This window comes from Alligator sinensis, unplaced genomic scaffold, assembly GCF_000455745.1.
Source record: "Alligator sinensis unplaced genomic scaffold, ASM45574v1 scaffold428_1, whole genome shotgun sequence".
Taxonomy (NCBI): domain Eukaryota; kingdom Metazoa; phylum Chordata; order Crocodylia; family Alligatoridae; genus Alligator; species Alligator sinensis.
The window spans coordinates 3,241,317-3,266,186 of record NW_005841919.1 but is presented as its reverse complement, the minus strand read 5'-3'; the positions used below and the strand labels follow the sequence as shown (position 1 = coordinate 3,266,186).

General features: G+C 44.4%; 2 protein-coding genes across 2 annotated transcripts in view; both read right to left on the bottom strand.

Moving 5' to 3' along the window:
• LOC112549492 (telethonin-like) overlaps nt 1-1,011 on the bottom strand; it is a 7,482-nt gene extending 6,471 nt beyond the window's left edge. Inside the window, exon 1 of the mRNA XM_025198262.1 lies at nt 792-1,011. Coding sequence (XP_025054047.1) covers nt 792-934 — 143 coding nt within the window. The 5' untranslated portion in view covers nt 935-1,011. The remainder of the gene's footprint in view (nt 1-791) is intronic.
• A 13,342-nt stretch (nt 1,012-14,353) lies between these two features.
• The window catches only part of LRRC14B (leucine rich repeat containing 14B), a 13,345-nt gene continuing 2,828 nt past the window's right edge, over nt 14,354-24,870 (bottom strand). The window contains exon 2 of the mRNA XM_006018997.2: nt 14,354-15,599. Coding sequence (XP_006019059.1) covers nt 14,954-15,599 — 646 coding nt within the window. The 3' untranslated portion in view covers nt 14,354-14,953. The remainder of the gene's footprint in view (nt 15,600-24,870) is intronic.

Here is a 24,870-nt window from a genome sequence, read left to right as displayed (position 1 = left end):
GGATGGTGAAGGTGATCAGCTCGTGGTCGCTGTCACCCCGCTTCCCATCGATCACTAGGTCGCCGACTAGGTCATCCCCAGTAGCCAGTACCAGGTGGAGCAGCGCTTTGCCTCTCGTTGGCCCATAGACTTCTTGAGTCAGGTAGAGGTCATCCACGCACGAGAGGAAGCTCTGCGACCGCTCAGATTTTGCTGAGCGATCCTCCCACGAGATGTCTGGGTAATTGAAGTCACCCATGACAACCATGGTCCTGGAGCAAGCTGCCTCAGCCAGTTCCTGGGCAAACTCCTGGTCAAGCTCAGGACTTTGGGTGGGAGGTCTGTAATAGACTCCCACCATTGTGTCACCTGTGCCGTGTTCCCCACGGAATCAACTCAAGCAAAGTAGCACTGATTTTCCTTTTTTTCCTCATGTATTTTCCTGGTACTGAAATACAAACTACAGTTTCTACTAAATTCTTCCTGACAAGGCAGATTTCTACTCCTTCACTGATTACCCCTGAAACAAAAAGTTTGAAGACAAACTCAAATACATTGATCAGCATCTGGGCATCCAGTCTTTTAAAAAAATTAAGTGAACTGCCACGCACAACTATTTGAAATGCAAATGAGTACTGATTATCTTATCATCCTTGTTATGATTATTTAAATTGCTGTTTAGTTTAATTTCCTGTTAATATGTAAACAGAAGCAAAGCAAGATGCAAGAATGATTTGTTTGTAAGATCCGCTGTGTATAAAGTGCATTAAATATAAACATGTTACTTAATGCATCATTTAAAATGTTTGTACCTTTCTTGTTGTCTGGTTTCCATGGTCAGATCCTCCCAGAGCAAAGTATAGAACTCCTTGTTTGCTATATTTTTTTCTTCTACATCACAGTTAAGGACAGTGAGCTGTATGGTACCTGGGCAGTTTAGAGCTGCTGAGAACATTGTGAAATTTGTATTGATCCAAAAGGTTTTTTCAAGAGAGTCAGTGACTGAATGTGATCATTTTTTGGTCTCTGTTTTGTTTGAAAGCTTAGTTCAGATCACCACCACTTAAGTATTTTGGTGCATCTATTTTTACCTTTGTGAATCAGTCAGTGTTGTGTTGAATAAACTGGCAAGCTGAATACTCTAGAGTATTTAGGATTTAAGCCTGTGATTGACTAATTGTGAAAGAACATCTAGTTAGAGAGCATGTTTCTGACCCAAGCAGTCTGCTGCAGGGCACCAAACCTTCAACATTCCCGACTACTTCCCTGCGGTCTTAGCTGCAGGCAAAATATAAGTAAGGAGTAGTAATTAATGGAGCTCTTCCTTCCAATTATAATCTATCTTGAAGTATTAAAAAAAAAATTAAAAACCCACTAAGATCAGTTTTGATAAAGGATAAAACCCTCTTTGCTAAGGCAGTCTGTAGTTATATATGGTCATGTTGCCCACCTTTGCCTCCCACAACATATCAATTTATGCAACTCGAGAAGCGCCCTCTATTGGAAGGCTCAGAACCACAATAACAAAAGCTACAATTTTCTTTGAAAAATAATGAGACCATCCAGGAATGTTCTATGTTTCCTATGTAGCAAAGTAGATCAAATATGACTGCCCAGGCCTCCCAAGGGGCAAAGCCAAAAGAAAATCTCTTCTAAGTTTAGACCATGATGCCTGTCGGGTACTCAGGAGCATAAAGCTTCCACTGGCCATGTTAAGTTAAGCTTTCTTTCTAGGCCTGGTTTTCACTCTTTTTGAATAAAATATTAACATTATACACACATACACACATGCCTGCAGACACACGCACAAATACATGCACATTTAATGGAATTTTATTTCTTTCTCGTTGTCTAAGTATCAGTTTTTCAGTTGTTTACATGACATTTTTGTCATTTACATGCAGGTACCCATTCAATTCCTGGACATTCCTGTGTATATAGATGCCTGAATAAGTACATACAGGCAGTCCTCAACTTACAGTGTTTCGAGTTACAATGTTTCACACTGATAATGTTTATAAATTGACACACTGTTTCAACTTTCTGATGTCAGTTTTGACTTCACAGTGCTTGATCCAACACCATGCCACACCAGCGAACAAGTCCGCTGACTTGCCCATCTCCCTGGAGAACACCTGTCCAAACTTCCTTGGACACTTTCTTTAAGAAAGCAGACAAGACTCCAAAAAAACCTGCAGCCAAGACTCCTGAGAAGACTCCAGCCAAAAGCCTTTCAAAAAAGTCCAGCAAAGTCACCTCAAAGGAGTCCTTCCAAATCAATCTGATCGCTATTTACAATATAAATATATTAATGTAGCTATATTACTCACCTATAATTGATCAAGTACTAAATTCTGGGTTATTTTTGGTGAAAATAAGGTATTGGGCCTTGGTTCAGCAACCAATCCCTCATTTATAACATTGTTTCCTATGGGAAAATCGGTTCTGAGTCGCAACATTTCAACTTAAGACACGGCTTTCAGGAACCCATTGTGTCATAAGTCCGAGGACTGCCTGTATCTAGGTAGCAACAAAATGATGGGGGAGGACCCTCCTGTGTTTTAGCTCCAAGAGCTTAGAGGCTAGGGCACTTGCCTGGGATCTGGAGACCCAGATGTTACGCATTTCCTTGCCTAGAAGGGTGGGGCATGTGTTAAACTTGTATTTCTCTGAGTTTCCAGTATGGTATTTTAGCCACCATGCCAGAGGTGTGCCTTCTTAAACTGAGCTTCTGCTTCTTGCATTTAATATAGTCACTGGAAAAAAATGGATGAAGGGCAGTGCAATGAGGAAATACCTCACAGGGGGACAAAACTCCATGCAGGAATCCAGCCTCCTCCCGCATGCCAGACCAGCAGCCACCTCGCTGGCTTGCCTGTTTTGTTCTGGCCCCACATGCCTGCATTTGGGACAGAATAATTGCATGCACAAATACAGATTGGGGAGTGACTGGCTGTAGTACTGCAGGGAAGGACCTGGGCATTACAGTGGCCTACAGCTGAATATGAGCCAACAGCAAAAATGCCTATAACAAATTGAGTTGTATTAACAGGAGTGTCACTTGCAAATCAAAGTAAGTGATCATTTTACTCTATTTAGCACTGGTGAGGCTTCACCTGGAGTACTGTGTCCAGTTTTGGGCTCCACACTTCAGGACAGATGTGGACAGTTTGCAAAAAGTCCAGCTCAGAGCAACAAAAGATGAGCAAGGGCCTGAGAGACAACATTTATGAGGAATGGCTGAAAGAGCTAGGGTTATTTCTTCGGGAGAAGAGAAGACTGAGGATGGATTTGATAACATTCTTCAAATACCTGAAGGGCAATTAGAGAGAGGATAGGGACAGGCTTCCCTCTGTGGCCATGGGGACAGGACTAAGAGCAACAGCCGCAAGATGCAGCAGGGGAAATTTAGGTTGGAGATTAGGAGGAACTTTCAGACTTTGAGGGTGGTCAAGCACTAGAACAGGCCATCGAGAGAAGTTGTGGAATTGCCAACCTTGGAAGTTTTCAAGAACAGGTTAGACAGACACTTAGCTGGGGTGGTTTAATCAGGGATGATCATGCCTTGAGCAGAGAGCTGAATTAGATGACCTTGTGAGGTCCCTTCCAGTCCTGGTTTCCTATGATCCTGTCCCTTATGTCCCTTCCTGTAATGCTTCCCGGGGTGCTAGCTTTAAAAGAAGCATCAAAGAAAGGCTTGGATAATACCTAACCTATGGCATGGTGCTCTACTAGATAATCAGACAGACCCATATTCAAACCCTCCTCTGATGAGGGGGGATTTTATAACCCAGGTTGCCACCTTCCCAAGAAACTGCCTGAACTACTCAGTTGTTGAGGCTAAAACTTTAGATGGCCCTCTACCTTCTGAGTGGAATATCAGCTGGCGGTGGATTTGGAGTTGATTATGTGTTGCAGCCTTTGATGCTGCTACATACATTCACAAGGGGCACATGCACATAACCAAGCAGGTATATAGCCAGTGCATAGGCTACTATCTATACCTAGTCTATGTGTATATGTAGTCAGCTATGAAGGCAGGCTTGAACATTTAAGAATAGAATTCCTATTTACACCTAAGTGCCAAAAATGCCATGTAGACCACCAAAAATCTACTATTTAGATGACCAAAAGGAAACAGAATTCCACCCACTGTGTATTCAGTGAACTAACTCCATCTTTCTAAGCATTTATTAGAGGTCCTAAAAAATTGCAAGAATCCCCCCTCCCCTCTCCTACCCCAAAAGAAAGAAAGAAAATTTTGCCCAATTTTCCAGGAAAATTTAAAATCTTCCACTTTTTTGAAGAAAAACTTTTTTCCTCATTTCTATTTTCCTTTCCCTATCATATTTTAGGACAAAAGGGAAAAGCAGAAAAAAGTTTCCATTTCTGGTTTTTAGGATTTTTTTTTAAATCGAAAAATAGACTGGAATTGGAAACAAAACCCCACCAAGCTCTTGGGAAATGTATACGAAAGACATTCAACAAAAAAAAAGAACTTACATGATTATTTTGCATTAAAAAGAGGCTTTTATAAATTAAACATTCACTCACCTCCAGTATTTGTACCACCTTAATGGAAATGAGTGTCAAGAAAAAGAAAACATTTTCCTTAAAAGCTGTGTGTGTGTGTGTGTGTGTGTGTCTCTAACCATCCTCAGTCAGAGAGGGAATATTGTATTAGGTCTTTGGCAGGTTTGCTTGGGGAGGGAATGAAGAGCAGAAATAGAAAACACAGGAATAAATGGAAACTGTATTAAAAAAATCAAGTTACTGCTCACTGATATTTTGTGCCTATAGCAATTGTCTTCTATCATTCTGATAATGGTATACGAGAGCTGCAAGTTCTTCCTCCAAAACCTACAATTTTCCAAGTAGTGAACTTTTCACAGACCGTTTAACTGGGCAGCAATACAATTTTGAAATACCTTTGGATCCAGCTGAGATAATACTTTCGTCATGCTATGCTTGATGAAGTAATATACTTGAGAGTACTAAGTATTGATCCTGTATTCATGCCTCTTGTCTAAGCTCTGAATTCATTTAACATAAGATGACAATGTTTCATACCTTTTTCAACCCCACTTCTGCTGGTTCTTTAATAATTGCATTTCCCAGTGCAGAATGAAAGACAGGTTTCCCAGCAGTGTTGAAACCTGACATGCTTAGGATGCTTCTGTCTACACAGTTTCTTGGCAAGGATGGTCCCCCCCACATCTTACACACATACTACCATTCTCACACTCCAAACCCAGAAATGCGGCAGTGAAACTATTCCAGGGGTATCTCTTTCTGCCTGTACTTGAGGAGTCTTGGGCATGTTTCTGAACAACAAGTTAGGGGAGTGGGGAGGCAGGGTGTAGCCAGACTTTTAGCGGGACACTTTGGTGTTATAGGTGGAGCTGGGGCCACCAATAACTAAAGTTTCCTCGCATCCCATTTTAAGACCCCATTTTTAGCAGTTTAAAACTGTAGGCTGAAGTTTCAATGGTGCCTGTGTGAGGGCATGGATATGGCTCCATATAATAGGATTTCTGTTTTTTTCAAGGTTTATGTGTTTAAGAAATGTAGGAAATTTCTTTTAACAATCCACTACATGTAAAAAATATTAAAGTGGCGAAATCAATCACCCCAGAAGTTTGGAAATGCCTCATGCATTCATGCATTGTAATACAGTCTACTTTCTTGGTCACCTGTCATCATTGCAATGCATTTTTTGCCTCATTCAGTACACAGAACAGGATGAACAAACTAGATTCTGTTTCAAACCCCGCTATGGTGTTCCTGTGCCTGGATGGGAGAGTGGTGTAAACCAAAATTTTCACAGGTAGCAAATGTGCCCTTCTCATTTTGAACATCAGACCCTGGGGTCTGATTTGCAAAAGTACTGTACAATGCAGCTGCAACTAAAGACAGCAGGAGCTGGATTTTGAACACATAAAGCTAGATAAAATGCTAAGGACCCTGAAAAATGAAGCTTCTCAAGTTGGGTGCCTAAAAGCAGGTGACACCTATGATAATTTTGGTCTTTGATCTTCTACATCTGCTCCCTGTCTATAAAAATGGAGATAATAAAACCACCTCACCATGAAGGAGTATTGTGAAAATTGGTTCAGTAATATCTGTAACAAAGTAAGGTACAATTGTGAGTATCATAGAAAGACCATTTCTGTATTCACTTCAGAGTGTAGATGTAAAGCAGCAAATTAAGTACAGTATGGGGATCTAGTTATATAAGGAGGACAAAATCATTTATTCTGTGTGGACCATCCAGCCCTTTCAGTATCCTCAGAAGATAGAAAGGAAACATACTCATTTGTAAGAATAGATGGCAGCAATGTGTGCTGCCAAATTGGTGCTGATAGGTCAACTGCAAGCAAAACGATAGGACTAAACTGTATACAGTACCATTTCAGAATCCAGATTTGAAACTTCTGAGTGCCTGTGCCAATCCTAGATGCGTTTGCATTAGCTTGGTACTAAGGTACTGGTACTTATTGTCAATGGATGCAAAGATTTATATAATAGCTTAGAATTTATGCAGTGAAACCACTGAGACTCTAACTTCTTCTTCCACCTGCTCTGCCGTTGAGGTCTTGTATACCCATTTGCTGGGGGCTGGGCAGGCGTATTATAGTGTACTTGCCATGTCATAGCACTGTTATAGGATATATGTGGCTTTTTGGAAGGGAAAGCATTGCCATCTGCTGTCCTTACCACATTCTGGTGGTGCTGCCGCTGGTTGGTCTGAGACTGCTTATTTATCAGAGTTACACCTGCTAATTTTACAGCTAACCTTCCCTGAAGGTCACTCCACTATCTATCACCTGTGGATGTGCTGGGTAGCAATACAGCTCTGCCCCATGGTGAGACTCTGGAGAACGTTGAGTATTTCCTGTGCCTCCACAGTCATCTCTCGCAGAAGTCTGACATGGACAAAGAAATCCAACATCACCTCAAATGTGCAAGTGCAGCCTTTGGACACCTAAAGAAACAGTGGTTGAAGATTGCAATAACAGATCCAAAACCACGCTAATAGTTTATCAAGCAGTCATGATCTCCACCTTGCTGTATGGAGTTGAGACATGGACAACGTGCAGGAGACATCTAAAGTTGTTGAAGAAACACCATCAATGCTGCCTACGGAAGACCTTTTGAATCCAGAGAGAAGATATATGCACCAAATGTGTGTCCTCCTGCAAGCAAATACCATGAGTATCGAGGTGATGATAATCCAACATCAACTTCATTGGGCCCACCATGTCATTCAGATGTCCTACCCAGACTCCTGAAGCAAGTTTTATTCTCCCAGCTCAGCCACAGACTACACTCAAGAGGAGAGCAGAGAAAGGCCTTCAGGGACATCCTTAAGGCCAACTTGAAAAAAATGCAGTATCAGTGTCAACTTGTGGGAGACTATCATCCAGGACTGCCCCAAATGAAGGAAGAGTCTGCTGCAGGGACCTTAGTACTTTGAAACCCCATGTAACTTTCCATGGCTACCTTTGGCTTCTTGCCTAGGTTTCCCGACACGGGCAAGGCTGTCTTCTGTCTTATGGGTTGACAGCTTGTCCTAAGGTAGAACTACCAGGACCACTGAAATTTCTCTCCTGCCACAACTTTGATGACTCTTGATATTTTAAGAGATGTTAATGTCCAATGCATTGGTATGTGGTCGTCCCAGCTCTAGGCATGTGAATATGGGGCTCTGCCTCTCCAACACCCTGCTGAGCACCAACCCGCTGGTTCATGGATGTTTAACATTAAAGGTGCCTTCTCTGGCCTTCACTATTCCACTATGGCAATGCCAGAGGTTCTTTTGCTTTTAATAGTGTGTCCTACTTCAAGACACAATCCAACTTAAAGCAATCCCTCAATAAAGAAAACAGAAGTGCTTCACTACAGTGCCACAACTCCTGCCCTTCACTCATGGTTCTCTTTACCACTCTCTTGTTTCTTCTTGTCTTTCAGGTCCAATGGAACTCCAGCTGGATTCACTGCCACTTGGATCCCACCAGCCTCACTCAGGTGAGTTGTGTGACTCTTCAGAGTCACTCCTCAGTGTTGGCCTCTCTGGCAAAGGTCGCCACCAATCGCCCCTTCCAGGGCACGTATTTTTCCTCCGGGATTCTGGCCATTGCCAGAAATTCTCTTTCGGTTCTGGGCTGTGGTCAGCTTGGTGTGCCTTTAAATTTCTGGGAGGAGCTGGGTTTGTGAATCGGCGTCAGCATGCACGCATGAAGTTTGCCCATGCTGGAGCTGGACCCTCCTTAATTTCCAGCATGTGTCAGCGGCGGCTGCAGCGGGGCTCATGTCTGTGCTTCCAATAAGCCAAGAGGCACAGCAACCATGCCAGACCTGCCATACCTCATAACAACAACAAGAGAGAGGGAAGTGGGACTAGCAGAAACAGTGTGTCGTGGACAAAATAAAAAATCCAGTGCCACACACTTTACATGGAAACCTATGTCTGAGCTGCAGTAGAATCTGTCAATCCCAGATAGGCCTCATCAGTCATCTTCGGACACACAGATGAGACAATCATGGGGTACAATCATCCTCAACTGCAAGGGATTGCCGAAGAAGATATAGTGAAGCACTTCTGTAATACTATTTGCCTGTGTGCATTAGTTGACAGTATTTAAATTTTGTCCAATACTTGCAAAAGGAAAATCCTAGTGCTTGATTACTGATATAACACCTTGGTAGCTAAGCACACCAGCCAACTCTGTCAAAGGTGACTGCTGTTTTTTATCCATCACAACACCAGGGCAGACCCATTTAAAGCAACAAGCAGGAAAGCTTGATTTAAATAATCATTTTACTTCCGTTTTGCATTTGTATTTTGAATCATTTCCTAAAGAAAGGTGGTGTCGTGAATCAGAGCAGCAGCCGGCAGCCGCCTGACTCACACCGGAGTGTTTAGATTTAGAGTTCGGCAGGCGGGTAGTGATGGATGGAGTGGAATTAACCAGGCACAGACGCGTGTAGGTTACAGGAGTTTGTTTACTTACGTCGCCTAGATAGTGATGGACGACGCAGGTGAGCCTTTGTTCTGTTACCGCTTCGGTTACAGAGTTAACTATACGCACGCAGTTAAATGACGGCGAGATAATGACGGACGTGGCGCCAGAAGCAGACGGTCGTGCTTGCAAGACTGTCTACGTCAATTTTACGCTGACGGGGTGATGAATTAGGAATTGATCAATTTCCCAATTCTCTGGTGACAAGCACAGGTGTTTCCTGTGAAATCCCCAGAGCTCTCCGACTTGGGCGGAAACCGTTAAACTATTTATAGGCAGAGGTGTTTTACAGGAATATCCAATGGTGAACCGTTATATGGAATCTTTAATTTTTTGGCAGGTGGCATCTCTTTGTCTCCTCAAGTTACAAGGTAGTGGGTTAGGTTTTCCTACCTGTTACGTGTATGCTACGTGTGAGGAGCTTACGTTTATCTTTGACCAATTATATATAGTTTCCCCCAGCATTTTATTTCGGCTGACCAATTATCTGTAGTACACCACCAGCGTTTTGTTTCAAGGAATTTCTTGGCAGGGAAGTCTTTTAACCCTTAATAGTCAAATGAAGATGATTTGAATGTTATCTCTTGCTCAGTGGCATGGGCACAAGTTAATTGGGTTGTGACAGGTGGATTCTAACTCTTTGGTAAGAATTAAAATATGTTTATTTTTAATGAAATATTTTTTACAGTAAATTTGGTACTACTTTTTCCTCAACAGGAGAATACACCATATCTCTACAGATTTATTTAGGCTGTTTTGTAGCTTATCTTACATTTATTTGGCTTAATATTTTTCACATTATTATGCTAGAAAATGGTAAATGATGCATTTCCTTTGTTTTTCTAGATACTATTCTTATTCTTGATTTGTGTCTAGCTCTGTTAGGACAGAAATTGGAGTGTTCAGTGTTACCTATTGCTTTGGATTACCGTCTCTTCAAGATTTTAGGAGTAATAGGTATCATGCTCTCATACCTAGTTTGTATTTAATTCCCAGTTAGTTTCTTTATACTGAGTTAATTTGTCATTGAACTGAGCTAACAGAATAAACTGAAATGAAGAAAATACTACTGAAATGAACAAAGATACTACTGCTGGCTAAAGCTAGTTTAGCAATTCAACAACTCTGGTTCTAGGTTTTGATTTTCAACAATTCATTTAGGCTTTTCTTAAAGCTTCAGCAGCAAACATGTTCTGCTAAAATGTACTTCATTTAAATTCAGTAAGTTTAGGCTTCAACTTCACAACATATACTAATTTTGATTTTACTTTTAAATACGTTTTAAAACAACATTTCATTTTGATTAAAATTCTAATTTAAATCTCATTTTATATTGTTCTTAATAATTTATTTGTTTCCATCCTGTTAGTAACCTTAATGAAACCTGATTTTCAAAGGAGTGGAAGATGTGTATTTTCTGCAAATCTGTTCCTTTTAACTTATGTGCCACAAAACAGTAGTCATTTTTTTAAATCTTGATCATGTTTAATAAAGAGCAAGCATTTAAAATAAAGAATTTGCAAAGCAGATTTCAGAATGACTAGTCACTGTTTCAATATCTCCCCATAGTTATCCTCTTCTTGGAGGGTTATTAAAATCATTTCTCGTCCTGATCCCAATGGGGAGATATGAAGGGGTGCTGAAAAATAACCAGCTTTATTATTAAAGAAAATCTGAGAAAGTCAGTCCCTGAAGAAGTGTTGTCATCAGCCAGTTAAAAAAATAATTAAGTTCATTTAAAACAATTTTTACAATTTTTGTAAAAGTCTGAAAAATGGTGGCTGAACTGCCATGAGATTTTCTAACTTTCTACAATAACATCAAGATGTACTACTTCTGTGTGCTCTTCCTTGACTCTCTTTTTCAGGTTTTCCTGTACGTCTTGATGAGTTTCTCTAGCATGAATTCTTCTTCCAGGATCTTTTGTCATCTAGCTTCTGCTCCAGGGTCCCATTCTGGTTTCCTACAGTCAACTGTCCTCTCCTCTGTCCCAAACCCTTCTTTTTCTTTATGTTCCTTCAAACTCCCTGTCTCTGCTGGGTCCCTATCTCTTTTACTTCCCTTCCCTGATCCATCTCCCTTCAGATTTCTATTCCTCAGATCAGCAGCCAGTATGTCCTTTGTTTCCTGAATATTTTCTGTTTTACTTTTTTGTTCCCTCACTTCCTCCCTGCCTCATTCATTCATTCATCCTCTGCTTTCCTCTTCTAAATTTCCCCTTCTCCCGTTCAGTTTGTGTGCAGTCAGAGCCTGCTACCTTCTGGAGCCTGAACAATCAGAAGGCTGCATGTCTCTCATAACAGATTGCATCTTTAATGCCTAAACAGTCACCTCCAAAATGCACCATCATCACCTTTTCTCTTTGATAATCGTTTGGTATAGTACATTATTTAATATATAAGAATAATAATTTCTTATTATTCTTAAATAATTAAGAAAACATAGCTAAGTACATATGTAATAGAAGTGTAAGTAAAAATATGCAGCTCAGCACCCCATGAGGTACTAGGTGTAACCCATTAGTCAAACATTTCATGTCATTGGGCATGTCTACACATGCATTTACTAAATGGTGCAACTGGTTTTTATGCCGGCATCTACACATTCAGGCGTTACAGCACAGTAATGCTATAGACTGACTTGGGACTAAAGTTAGTCCCAAGTCAGTCCACACACACAGGGTTACTGTGCAGGAAGGTGTCTACATGTGCCTTACTGCACAGTAACTACTCAGGCATCAATTTGCGACCTGCATTATGCTGGTAGCAAATTTACACCCAAGTTGGAGTAAGTCGTCATAGTTACTGCGCCGTATGGGCTCATGCAAGTAGATACATGCCCATACTGTCCAGTAATTTTCAGTTCCTGCAGTTACCTAAGTTACTGCGCAGTAACTCTGCATGTGTAGACGTGCTCACAGCCATGCAAACTCCTTGAAACAAAGCAATGTAGGGCAGCAGAGCAGGTATGAAAAAGGACAAGCATTCAGTGAAAAAGGAAAGTGAACTGCAGAAAGAAATTATAGTATCTTCATGCCACACTGCCACTTAAGAGTGTAAATAAGGGGGTGACACAATTAGGATTCAGGAGCTTTTTAAATTGAATTAGGATTCCAAATGTCCAAATATTTGTGGTCTGGATTTTCAAACATTTCTAGCATAGAATAAATGAAGCAAATAACCTGAAAAATATTAAAGTCAGACAATTATGCTTGGGCATGAGGTGAAATCCAAGCACTAAAAAAAGAAACAGATATATAGTTTTTATAAACAATATACAATTTATATAGTGAACATCTTTAAAGCAACATGGAACTGAGCAGGTGCTCTGTGTTGGTACTGTGTGAATGAGGATATTGCATGAAATCTGCTCCAGGACTTCAGTCAAGTCTCTTGGGGCTTTGGCTGGTTACCTTCCTGTGTATATTCTGACCAGTGAGAGAACTTGGAAAAGACCCCAGGTCTCCTGCATCCCGCTCCAGGGCTTTATCCATGCTAACACTGGGGATGCATAGGGAGTACATGCAGATGCATGGGCACCCTCTGAGATTGGCGGTGCACCCCCTGAGATTGGCCGCCTCTACCAGCGGGGCCTGTGGGTGGTTGCCACTTGCCACTACCCCCTTGCCACCAACACTGCCGGTGGCATCTGCGATTGGCGCTCACCAGCCCCCTTCTCCCCCCTCCCACCACCGTGGCTGCCTGCGGGAGCTCCCCACTCACCACCACCATGCCCCCACCGCCGCCGCCTGCAAGCGGTCACCATGCCCCCCAAGCCTCAGGAGGCACGCGACGTTCATGCACGCTAAGGTCTCAAATCAACCCCAAACCACTGTCCCAAGACTGGCAGATGAAAAAGACTCTCCAAACACACACAGCTCCCCTGCATGGCTTCCCAGCTGTGCCACTGATTACTTTAGACAAGTCACTTCCCCTGCCTCACTTTCCCTATTTCTGTAATGGAAATAATGGTGCATAACACCCTTTGTGCTTTACTGATGAAGAGCGCTAGGTAAGAACAAGGAATTATTTTTTTTCTTTTGACTTGTATGTGGCCTGCACTTGAATGAACTGATAAACAGTGTATGGATAAAATCATTTTATTGGTTATTTACCTCAGGCAGGAAGGGCCAAAGTCCTTCAGAACTTGAAAAAGAGGCACCCTTGAGAGAGTAGGTTTCTCGTTAAGTCTCACAGTGGCATTTATTTGCTCTAAACCAGTGTTTCCCAAACCTTGTGATTTTAGGCCTCATTGTATTAAAGCTGGGCACTCATACCCCAATACATCTCTTACTGCAGTTTCCCCTTGCCACCCCAACTACTTCTGCTGCCACTTGCCACTGATTCCCCCACACCGCTGATTCCCTTTGCTAGTAGCAATTGGCAGTGGCAGAAGTAAGGGGGGCAGTGGCAATTGCCACCATGATTCACTCATTCCCCCTCTAGGAATCTTTTGCACCCCTCATAGTTTGGGAAACGCTGCTCTATGCTACAAATTTACAAGAGGAAAAATCAGAAAAACAAAGTGGGCCAGAATGCACCCTTAGCTACTTATACAAGGATATCCTTGAAGACCTCAGCATTGCTTGGATGTACATGATGATGTTACAGTATTTAGTGCCGTTTTCCACAGAGGATTTATGCATAGAGGGGACCACTAAAGAAAAAAACAGAGGGTTAGCTGCCTATGTGGCACCCAACAGTAGATCTAGAATTTTGCAACGGGGTACAGCCAGGATCCGACCCTTGGCTTCTGGGACTGGCAGCCCACCCTTAGTGGGAGAGGGGTGGGCACCTTGGCTCTGGTTTGACTGAGTCCTCAGGTCCCTTGGATGACAGAACTGGAAAAGGAATTGAAGAGGGATGCAACTGCACATTATCCCACCTCCTCAAGCTTCCTCACTGTATAGTCAGGCGTTAATATAGATTTGGAGCTTCATTATCTTTAGATCAGAGTCAATTGTGCAGTACATAACTCTTTCTTAAAGGCAGGTTCTACAAACTGTGGCTGCCTATCTCCGCTGTAGCTATCCTCTTATGGAGCTCAAGGAGAGAAGGAACTCTTAAAGACAACCTAGAGCAACAAAGCATCCTCTGGGATGGCCCGATGCCCACGGACATCTCTAAAGAGACATAATTCTAAGGTGACCTGCAGGGTTTGAGAACTAGGAGTGCCTGTAGACATGCAGGATGCCTGCCCAACACACTGTAATTACAGTCTGTTGGAGCAGACTTGACTAATCAGGTCTGCTGGAGTGTGCTAATTAGCATGCTCCAGCAGCCTCAGCATCTCATGTATTCAGCGTCCCCACACTTCAGAATGGCAGTGGGGGTGCTTTAACTAAAGTGCGTCAAATAAGCGTTAGTTAAAGTGCCCCCACCGCCATTTTGAAGCATGGTATACTGAATACATGAGATGCTGCAGGGACTTTAATTAGAGCAGCTCTCAGGAGTCACTCTAATTAAAGCGCCCCCCGCCTGAGCACTTGTACAGATGCCCTAAATCCCTATGTCTTCTACAGGGTGAAAAACCCTAGTGTCAAAGTTGGATGAAACTTTGCAAAATGTAATTAGTGGAGTTAGGCCCTCTCAGGGAATTGCCCAGCATATCTGCAAGAGGGCACAACCCAGTCCATGAGTAGGCAAAGACTAAACTAGATTGGTCAAACTCACATTTTGTTTTACTGAAGTCACTGGAAGCACTATTTGTGATTTAGGGTAAAATATTTGGGAAAGATGCTTCTGGAAAGTGGCCTTTATGTTAGTACAAACCAGAATATGGTTAAAAATGCATATGCTGTCCATTAGCTCCACAGGTAAAAAGAAAATACAATCTGGGAATCAGCACAAAGATAAATGTGATTAATTAGTGGAAATGCCATGTTATGGGGCTCCTTAAGTATATTAAATTTACCCCCAGTTAAGCTGAGCCGTCCTCACAACATTTTTACTTTAACTCATTTTTTGAAGAGAGGCGGTAAAGTTTTCTAGTGTATCTTTGAAAGATTTCAGCAAGAGAGCTCCTAATTCATTGCTAGTCTCTTGAATAGCTGCGTCATAGCCTCCAAAGAGTGGGGTTGAAGCCCTTATATCCTCCCGATTTGCTTGAAGTAAAATAGCCTTAAGTTCTTCTGCTACAGCCTCATATTTTTGATGATCAAATTTTGTAAGATTGGCATCATCAATAGGGTAAGTGATGTTGTGAGGATAACAGTCCCTGGGAACTGGGAATTCAATGTATTTCAGCATTGGCAAGTCACTAAAAACACTGAAGAGGCGTTTAAGACCCCGGGTTGACAGGGGATTTCCAAGGAACTTAAATTCTTGTAGCTTCTGGCAGGGGCTCAAGCCCAAAATCAACATGTTGACATGGTTGTCTTGAATGTTACATTCCTCAAGGGTGAGACTCTTCAGAGTATAAGCAGAGTGGGTGAGGAGCTTGAAGAAGGTGGATGGGTAGAGGTCAGCTATATCATGCCGGCTGAGATCCAGTACTTCTAAGTGGTTCGAATGGATGCTGTTGGATAAATAGGCCATGTCGGCATGGTTCAAGGAGCAGTTAGAAACATCTAGCAGCTTCAGAGGGGTTTTCAGTGGGCTGCAAATATAAATAAGAACATATAGAATAACATGTTATTAGAAAATGTTAAGACATTTGAAAAATTACTTTTTGCACAACCAAATAGCTGTTGGTCAGTAATGGCAGACTTGATCAGCCATATTTTTGATTAACTAACAGATATATACCATGCATCAAAATTAAGGGCTTAAACGGACATGCCAAATATCATTCTCTAGGTTAGATTCTTTCCTTGTATCACTCCACTGGTTTCATACCAAAGACAGATTTGTTCTATTTAATTTATTCTACACATTCATTTAAAATTTGACTGTACATGGATCATATGTTTTTACTTATCATACTAATAGCAAAGTACGACACCAGTGGGAATTGTGTGTATTAATCTTACTACTACTACTTACACTACAACAGCAACATAAGTTATAATTTTTCCACAAAATAAACATGATTTAAATAATGTGCATTTATCAAAGATGCTCATATCTTGATGAAAGTAATCAGTTTTCTAACAATAAGACAAAATAAGAAACAATTAGCTTTTGCCAATTCCACCTAGTTCCTTTACTGTTTGGACTAGACAGCATTCTTGCAAGTTTTGTTTAGTTTGCAAAAACACATGAAAATCTTGCAGTATAAAAAATATGACAGAGAAAAATTGCACCTGTCAGTGCACTTCAGCACATATGCAAATACTGTAAATTCCACATCTGTTCTCCTTTCATATATTAGAATATAATCCTGTTCCTACTGCATTTCAAGTGGAAGTTTCCCCAGTGACCATCATGGGAACAAAATCAAATTCTTACATCCTGTCCACATCAACACAGTACAAGTGACATATTGCTGAAGTGTACATCTTATCTATGCAATGTAGAGTTTCCCTCTAATATGATCCCTTGGTTTAAAACTGTTTCCCTGTTTTTTTGGCAGAAAAGGGCCCCTGTGAAATAGAAAGTGGGCTCCATATTGGCACAGTTTCCAATAAAAAAGAGAGTACCCAACACTTACAAAAAATAGAAGAGTTATGGTTTGGATGCAAAAAAGTAGGGTTTTCCAAAATGTCTACAGAAACACAAGACCTATTAACTTCAGTACTTACAGCTTATAACTCACTTGTCATCCTGGCAATCTGCATTTAAAAATTAACCTTTCCTGTTCCCCAGTGCTATTCTGGTTTGCTCCACTCAGAAAAGGCCATCCAGTAAATGTCAGTGGAGCATGGAAATACTCATAAGTACTTAGGTGAAGGGTTGTTTGTATGTGTTCTGAGTGGCCTTTAATGTTTATTTTCCACATTTCAGAGAGGAGTATTTCAGAGAGGAGTATTTAATCCTCAGCCAGAAGAAATGTTATCCAGCTCTGGATAAGGCACGGAGTCTTTTTTATCAATTCTGCAAATCCCTTAAAAATAGTTGATTGTCACAGACTAGAGGAAGAAATGAGATCAAAGAGCTATATGTTAGAGATGTGAAGCTTTGTGTGATATTTACTGAGTTAAGTGAAGAATACCCAGTTGATTAGCATAATGGTTTGAAGTGCAGAAAGTCTTAGAAAAAGGTGAGGGTCTTAGAAAAGACTTTCAACCCCAAGCTACTAAATGAACGCAAATAATAATTGTCAGTCATTTGGAACGATCAGTGGATCATTCAGGTTACCTTCTTCAATGAATATCCAATTTGATGTTTCTAGCCAAATTATGGAATATTTGCAGGGATCCTGGTTTTCTCTGTTTAAAAATCACAAATTCTCCAATAAAAATTATTGCAAATTCTCTGATTAAAAAGCCCCAAATCCAAGATTAAAATGAAATGCCACTATATGTATATAGGTACCAGTTGAACACAATGTTTTATTGATATACTTACAATTTTAAAGCAATTTGGAACCCTACCAGTGCCTCAATTACCATAAAAATAATTACCTATACATTTTGGCATTGATTTTGGGTTTTTTACAATGGAACATCAGAGCTCCTCCTACCTCTTCACTCACAAGGACACAGATCCAGCTGCAGCTGTCCCCTGCCACTGCTTTGTGGTGCTGAGCAATCCTGATATGCCCATGCCCTGTCCATGCCATTGCCCCTCACTCCCCACCCACAGCCCCCTTCCCCCCAGCCCTACCAGAGTACCAGAGTGGAGTGTGGAGCCTGGCTCCCCATTCCCCATGGGCAGCATGGCCGGAGAGGAGCCCACTGGGGAGTTGATGCAGGCTGCTGCTGAGGGCTTGGGGCTCCCTGCCCTGTTGACCTTTCCCCAGGCCTCCATGGACCAGTGGGAGGGACATGGCATGGCAGGACAGAGCAGTGCTAAGCAGGGAGGCTCATTGCTGCCACTGGGAGCTCCACACTGCCATAGCAAGGTGTCCCCTGCTCGTCCAGCAGCAGCAGGAAGCACAACTCCATGCCACTGCCCCCGCTGCCACCCAGTGGGTCAGGAGCGCTTCTCCAGGGCATTGTGGGGCTCTCAGCAGCAAGGAGCTTCCCCACCCAGTCCTGCTCTGCCCTGCGGGCTGGGTCCTGCCTGCTGAGCTATGGAAGCCCCAGGGGGAGGGCAGCAGGGCAGGGAGCCTGCATCTGCAGCAGGCATCCCATGCTTACCCTTGCCCCCACCCCACACACAAATCTGGGGGGCACATGCTCCCCATCCCTCCCCAGAAGTGCATGCAATGGCAGGGAGCCAGCTCCTCCACTGCCCCCCAGATGAGCTGCCTGTAGCCCTGTGTCACTCCCTGCCTGGACCCTGTGGCTGCGCATGGCCCTGGGACCCACACCCCACACCAGCCGGCTGAGCAGCAGCCCAAGCCCCAGCCCTGCCCAATTCCTTCCCTCACTATGGGGGCCTCAATCTCCCCTCCCTGACACCAGACTTACCTGTGGGAGCTGCTCTCCAGGCTGCCTGGTGGCCACATACATGCTTGAGCATGCAGATATGCACATGGTGCCACCTGCCTGCCTGCCCTCTCCTGCTCCCTGCAGCCCCTTGCAGGCTGGAACTCTGCCAGCCTGCAAAGGGAAACTCACCATTTCCCACATTTTTCTCCTTAAAATTAGAAAATCTGGGTTTTTGTTCTTAAAATGAGAAAATCCACATTTTACCACGTATTTCTGTGGTGAACAGAAAACCCAGATCTCTGAATATAATACTGAAGCATGTCTACTGTCATGTTTTGTGGGAGGAATACACTCAGTGTATGTAGAGGAGAGTCAGAGGAGAGTATAATATTTAATAATAACCATCCTCCTTCTTATCACTACTGATATTTATAGTACAGGCATTGCTGCAGTTGCTTGAATTATTTAGGATAAAGCTGCCATTATGCATTGTAAAATAGAAAAAAGAAAGCAGCTAATATTGTCTGCCAGGATTTCACTTAACCATTTATACCAAAACTTGGGGTGTACTGATAGAGATTTTTGGGGCCGAGCTGACAGTCGATTTTTATAGAGGCATATTGGCTGATACTGATCCAAATACACAGCCTGGCAGCTTGAAGAGCAGTGTCTGGCTGGTATGTCTGTTGTGGTGGATGGGGAGGGGCAAGGGAAGGGGCATGGTGGGGGAGAGATCGAGGCCTCTGCGGTGAGGGAGGGAGTAGGGCTGAGGCTGGGACAGAAGCATGGGATGGAGCCGCAGCTCATCTGTGGGATGTGGGGGGCAGCTCCCACCACTGTGCACACCCCAGGAGGGCATGGGGGGGCGTGTGCCCTCGCGAACTGTGCGGGGTGAGGGCAGGCTGCTGCTGCAGGCTGGGGCTGGGGCTGGGGCTGTGCTGGGATCTTCCCGGAGGAGGCTGTGCAAAGCTGTGTTCTGGGTGGGCAGCGCTGGGAGGGGGGCTATGGGAGGGTCTGCAGCCACCTCAAAACTCACTGTAGCCCCACCACCTGCCCCTCCCAGCTCTGCCGCCTGCCCCAAACACAGCCTGGCCCAGCCCCGAGCCGCATCCTGTGCCCTGCCCCACCCTGGTTGGGCAGTGCCTGCCCCAGCCCCAGTCCCTCCCCCACCGTGGGGCCTTGATCTGTCTCCCCCCACACCCCTTCCCTCCCCCCTCCCCTTCCACCACAACAGACTTACCAGATGGATGCAGCTCTCCATGCTGCTGGGCTGTGCTCCTTGCTGCCTATGTGCTGCACTGTGGCTGTGTGCATGCACGGGGCATTTACCGGCCATATTATTGGCCACATCAGGCAAAAAAAAGATGATTTCTGATACCGTCATTTTTTTTTACATCAGTGCTGATCCAATATTGGACCAGTGTATTGGTGCACCTCTAACCAAAACCCAGTGTTACTATGCATAGCTTCAGTTTGTTCCTCCAGTTTCCTGTCTCTGACAGTGGCAAGTAGCAGATGCATTGAAGCAGGTATGCTCAACCCCAGACACACAGCACCTGGAGCCATGTAATCCATCCCACAGGTTTCCCATGGGCCCAGATATTTAGCAGCGGGGGACAAGTGACAATTAACACTGCCACTACTCCCTTGCTGCCAAATCTCCGAGCACATGGGTGGATCATCCTCAGCTAGTCCATTCCTGTGCAGCTGGATAGGGCCACAGCTGGGCTACCATGTGCCAGATTGGGTCCACAGGCCAGATCCAAATAGTGGACAGACTGCTCAACTGGCCTGCAGGCTGAAAAGGGTGGGCACTGCTACATTACTGAAGCATGTAAGACCCCACCTACAGCTTCCCATAGCCTCTGGCCCTCCCCCCCCCAACTCTCCACAGTCTCTGCTCCTACCCCCAACTCCCTGAAGTCTTTGGCCCAGCCACCCCCACAGTGTCTGGCTCTTCCTCTCCCCCACACACTCTGCACAGTCCCTGCCCTTTTCCCCCCCTACCCCCTTACTGTCAGACACTGATTGGGCTCTGTTCCCACCTTGGAGCATAGCACATGGAAATGCAGCCCTTGCTGGGCCATGTAGCAGTGGTGCTGCTGATTGACTGGGCAGGGGATGGAGTTTCCATGTACTCCATGCCTGGGAGGGAATCCAGACTGAGCTGGAGCCAAGCCATGCCTCAAAATAAGGAGGGAGAAGTGGGGCTGGGGGGAGAAGCTATAGAGGGCAAGTAGAGGAGGGACAGTAGGCTGCTGTGGGTCTGTCTCTGGCCCTAACCCGGGCTCAGGGCAAGAGTCATAGCCACAGCAGCTGCCTGCACCCCGCCCCCACCACTTTGTATATGAATCTAAGATGAAGGCCCTTTTTCCCCATGTTGATTGGGGGAGGGGGGCACTTGTCTTAGATTCAAGGAAATATGGTATGTCCTCCCATTTGTTTTAAACCTGATAATGTTGTTCATTATCATTTTTGTTTTATGAAACAGGACCAGATTCCATTCCTCATATTAGACATCTAAGTGGATTTAGGGGTCTAAGTGTGATTCTATTCCACCCTGTTCAAATCTTAAACAACCATGAATGTATACACCATTGTTACACACCATCATCTGAGTCTCAAGACTAAGTAAAAGCAGTAAGGAGGAGGAGGACACACCCACCTTTTGCATTAACTGTTTTTTTTTTCTGGGACTTAGGGTGAAATAGAATTGCACTTAGGCACCTAATAGGTGGAATAAAATCTAGCCCATAATGAGTAACAGTTTCCATTTACTTTTCCCATACTATTCATGATTTTATAGATGTCTATCATGCCCCCTTCACCTTCAGTTTTCTCTTTTCCAAGCTGCGGTGACCTGGATTTGATATTCTTTTTAGGGATGGGGTAACCAGAACTGCACACAGTATTCAAGATGTGAGTGCACCACGGGTTCAATTCCATTCTTAATGATTCATAACTATATATTTGCCCCTTTGACCACTGCTGTACACTGAGCCAATGATTTTAGAGAGTTATCTGTAACAACTCACAGATCTCTTTCCTAAGCGGTAATACCTTATTCAGAGCTCACTGCTGAGAATATATGTAGCCCTTCTGCTGAGCACCTGTCAGCAGCAACAGGGGCCTGGGTTCAATTTTGGGGTACTACATATATTTCACCTTAGCTTGAGACCCCACCCAAACTACCTGGGAAACACTAATTGAATCACTAGTGCGTCCAATAAAACCAACCACCCTTCCCTCCAAAGCAGTGTAAACACAACATCCAAACGTATTACAAAGAATAAAAAAACCCCAAGTAAACATTAACTATAAGTTTAAAACACTATAACTTACAAAACCAAGTCTATAGGTGGCACCATCTTGGGGAGGCTTTACCCATACCCAGGCAGTCTGGGACTTGGGGATCCCAGAGTGTAGTTCTGGGGATCTGCACCCCTATACCTGCCCTTCAGCAATGGGCCAGAGCGGGGGGTCCACCCCAGAGAGTCCTATGAGCTGCTACATGGGTCCACTGTGCCTGAGGGAGCTGCTGGAGAGTGTAGGTCCTTCTGCATTGCAAAGGGCCCCTTGTTGTTTCTTGCAAAGCTGTAATGCTAATCTCTACTTCCATGTGGTGGCTTTGAGGGGTTAGCTGCAGTTAGCACACTGTACCCCAATGTTTCTAGTCCTAATCCCAGCTCTGCTGGAGCAGGAAACTGCAAGAGAACTCAAAGGAAAGCCAGCCAAACAGCAAGGGAGCCTGAATGGCAACCAGTGCCAACCACGCCACTTGGTCAAGACATAGAGCTACAAAAGCAACAACATGTGCCAGGCCCCAAGCCAGGCCCAGACATGCAGCAAACATACAGCGAGGCTCAGCAATACAGCTATGCTGAGACACAACAGCTGTAAAACAATAAAAGGGAGACTCAGGCCTGTCCTGCACCAGGGTCTGAACATACAAGAAAAAAGCGCCAGGCCTATCTGGCTGCGGCCTGGACATCTAGTCTCAGCTACACTGCTATGCTGAGACCTGACAGCTATGAAACTGCAAAAGGAGGGGGCTAGGCCTATCTTGGCTTGGGTCTGAACTACAGCTAGTGCCCAACTATACTGCTTGGTTGGGCATAAACTTCAAAAGGGACAAAAGGAGGCCCAGGCCTTTTTTGCTGGGCCTGTTTTGCTGGGCCTGGACTAGGTGGCAAAAAGCCAGCCAGGCCTATACAGCACTGATAAACAACAAGAAGTACCAGGGCTTCACCCTGGCCCAAATCTATCAGCTGAACATACGGCTGGGGTTCAGCCCCAACAGATGGGCTGAAATGTAACAGCTGTGAACAGCAAAAAGGGCCCAGACTTATGGCTGCAGCCTGGACATCCAGTCTCAGCTGTACCACCATGCTGAGACACCACAATCCCCAACACAGGGGCCAGTGGCTGCCGGGACCCTGTTCCTGGTCAGTCTGCACTAGGGAATAATACACTCATGCTACCACCCTACTCAAGGCCTGCATGGCCAAAACTTTTAGCAAGACACGCAGCTGGGGTTCAGCGACACAGCTATACTGAACCCAAAAGAAGTTGCAACAGCAACTAAAATATGACAGGCTCTCAGCCCTGGCCCACAGCGTGCCAGCAAAACTGCCAGGCTTCAACCTTGGCTAGTTTGCTGCAGGGATTGATACCACCGCAGCATCATCCCACTCAAAACCCAGAAAGGACAAAAGAGGAAAGAAGAGGGAGAGAACAGAGGTCTCAAGTCCTGAAACAGACTCTCTCTCCCTGTGCCTTAGGCTTTCCCTTCGCATAGCTTCAGTTTGTTCCTCCAGTGAAGAAGAGGGGAGCGCCCCATCACGTTTTCCAGCTCCCAATTCAACTTTTTTTTTTTAAGTAAGGAAAATTTGTCATGTTCCAAGTCAAATCAGCCAAATCAATTCCAAATCCATGAGCTGTTCAAGAACCAAATGTGGCCCTACTACTGGCAAGCATTCTTCACCCCTGCCTGGGGCTTCAGATGCTTCCAAATCCTTTGGCAGGCATCCTACATGTAGGCCCAAGACCAGAAGCTTGGGGTTCAGATGCCCTTGAGTTTCAGCTGTATGGCCACAGGTACAAGCTAGGGAGTCAGTCTCCCATTTCCATAAAGTTGGTGTGTGGCTGAGATCTTTCCACTGGAGGCTGGTCAGTGAGAAGCTAACTATGAGGCTCATAGGGAGTCCTGTCTGCAAGCAGACAAGGGTACAGCCCTCCACTATACAGTGCCATTTTAATTGTATTACCTTGCTCAGGGTACTTCCCCTGCCACCATTGTGGTCATAGTATTTCCACTCCCAATTCAACTTTCAGGTTCAGTAGCCTGAACAAAAATTCCTTTTTCAAGTACATTGGGAGCAAGAAGAGGGCACCAGGAATGTAGGGCCCCTGCAAGACTCAAATGGTAACCTTGTGGCTATGCCAGATGAGAAAGTTGATATTTTTAACAGTTTCTTTGCCTCTGTTTTCCTGAACAGGGAATGGGACATCCCTTACCAGAGGCAGGGACAATCTCGGGGATAGCTCTGTCAGGCCTTGGGTCAGCGCAGATGTAGTTTGGGATCTTCTGGAAGGGCTAGACATTTTTATATCTGCAGGTCCAGATGCCCTCCACCCAAGGGTGTTGAGGGACCTGGCAGGGGTCATCGCAGAGCCCTTGGCCCGGCTGTATGAGCATTCGTGGTCATCTGGCCAGGTGCCGGGGGATTGGAAACTAGCTAATGTGGTCCCCATTTTTAAGAAAGAGAGGAAGGAGGACCCAAGTAACTATAGGCCCGTAAGCCTCACCTTGATCCTTGGGAAGATCTTGGGAGAGAATCATCAAGGAGCACATCTGTGGGGGGCCAGCAGGGGAGATCATGCTCAGGGGCAATCAGCATGGGTTCACCAAAGGCAGGTCCTGCCAGACCAACCTGATTGCCTTTTATGACCAGGTAACTAAATCCTTGGATGATTGTTTCACAGTGGACGTAGTCTTTCTAGACTTTAAGAAGGCATTTGACACTGTCTCTCACCCCATCCTCATCAACAAATTAAGTGACTGAGACAGTTGGATGGGTAAAAAATTGGCTGATGGGGTGTACCCAGAGAGTAGTGGTGGATGGGTTGGGTTGTACTCAACCTGGTGAGATGTGAGCAGTGGGGTACCCCAGGGCTCGGTCCTTGGGCCCGCACTGTTTAACATCTTCATCAGCGACTTGGACAAGGGGGTGGAAAGCACGCTGTCCAAGTTTGCTAATGACAATAAGATGTGGGGTGAGGTGGGCATGCTTGAAGGGAGAGAGAGGCTGCAACTAGATTTAGACAGACTACAAAAGTGGGCAGACGAGAATAGGATGGGGTTCAACGTAGACAAATGCAGGGTGCTGCACCTTGGGAGAAGGAATCCACAGCATACATACAGGCTGGGGAGTTCCCTTCTTGAAAGCACAG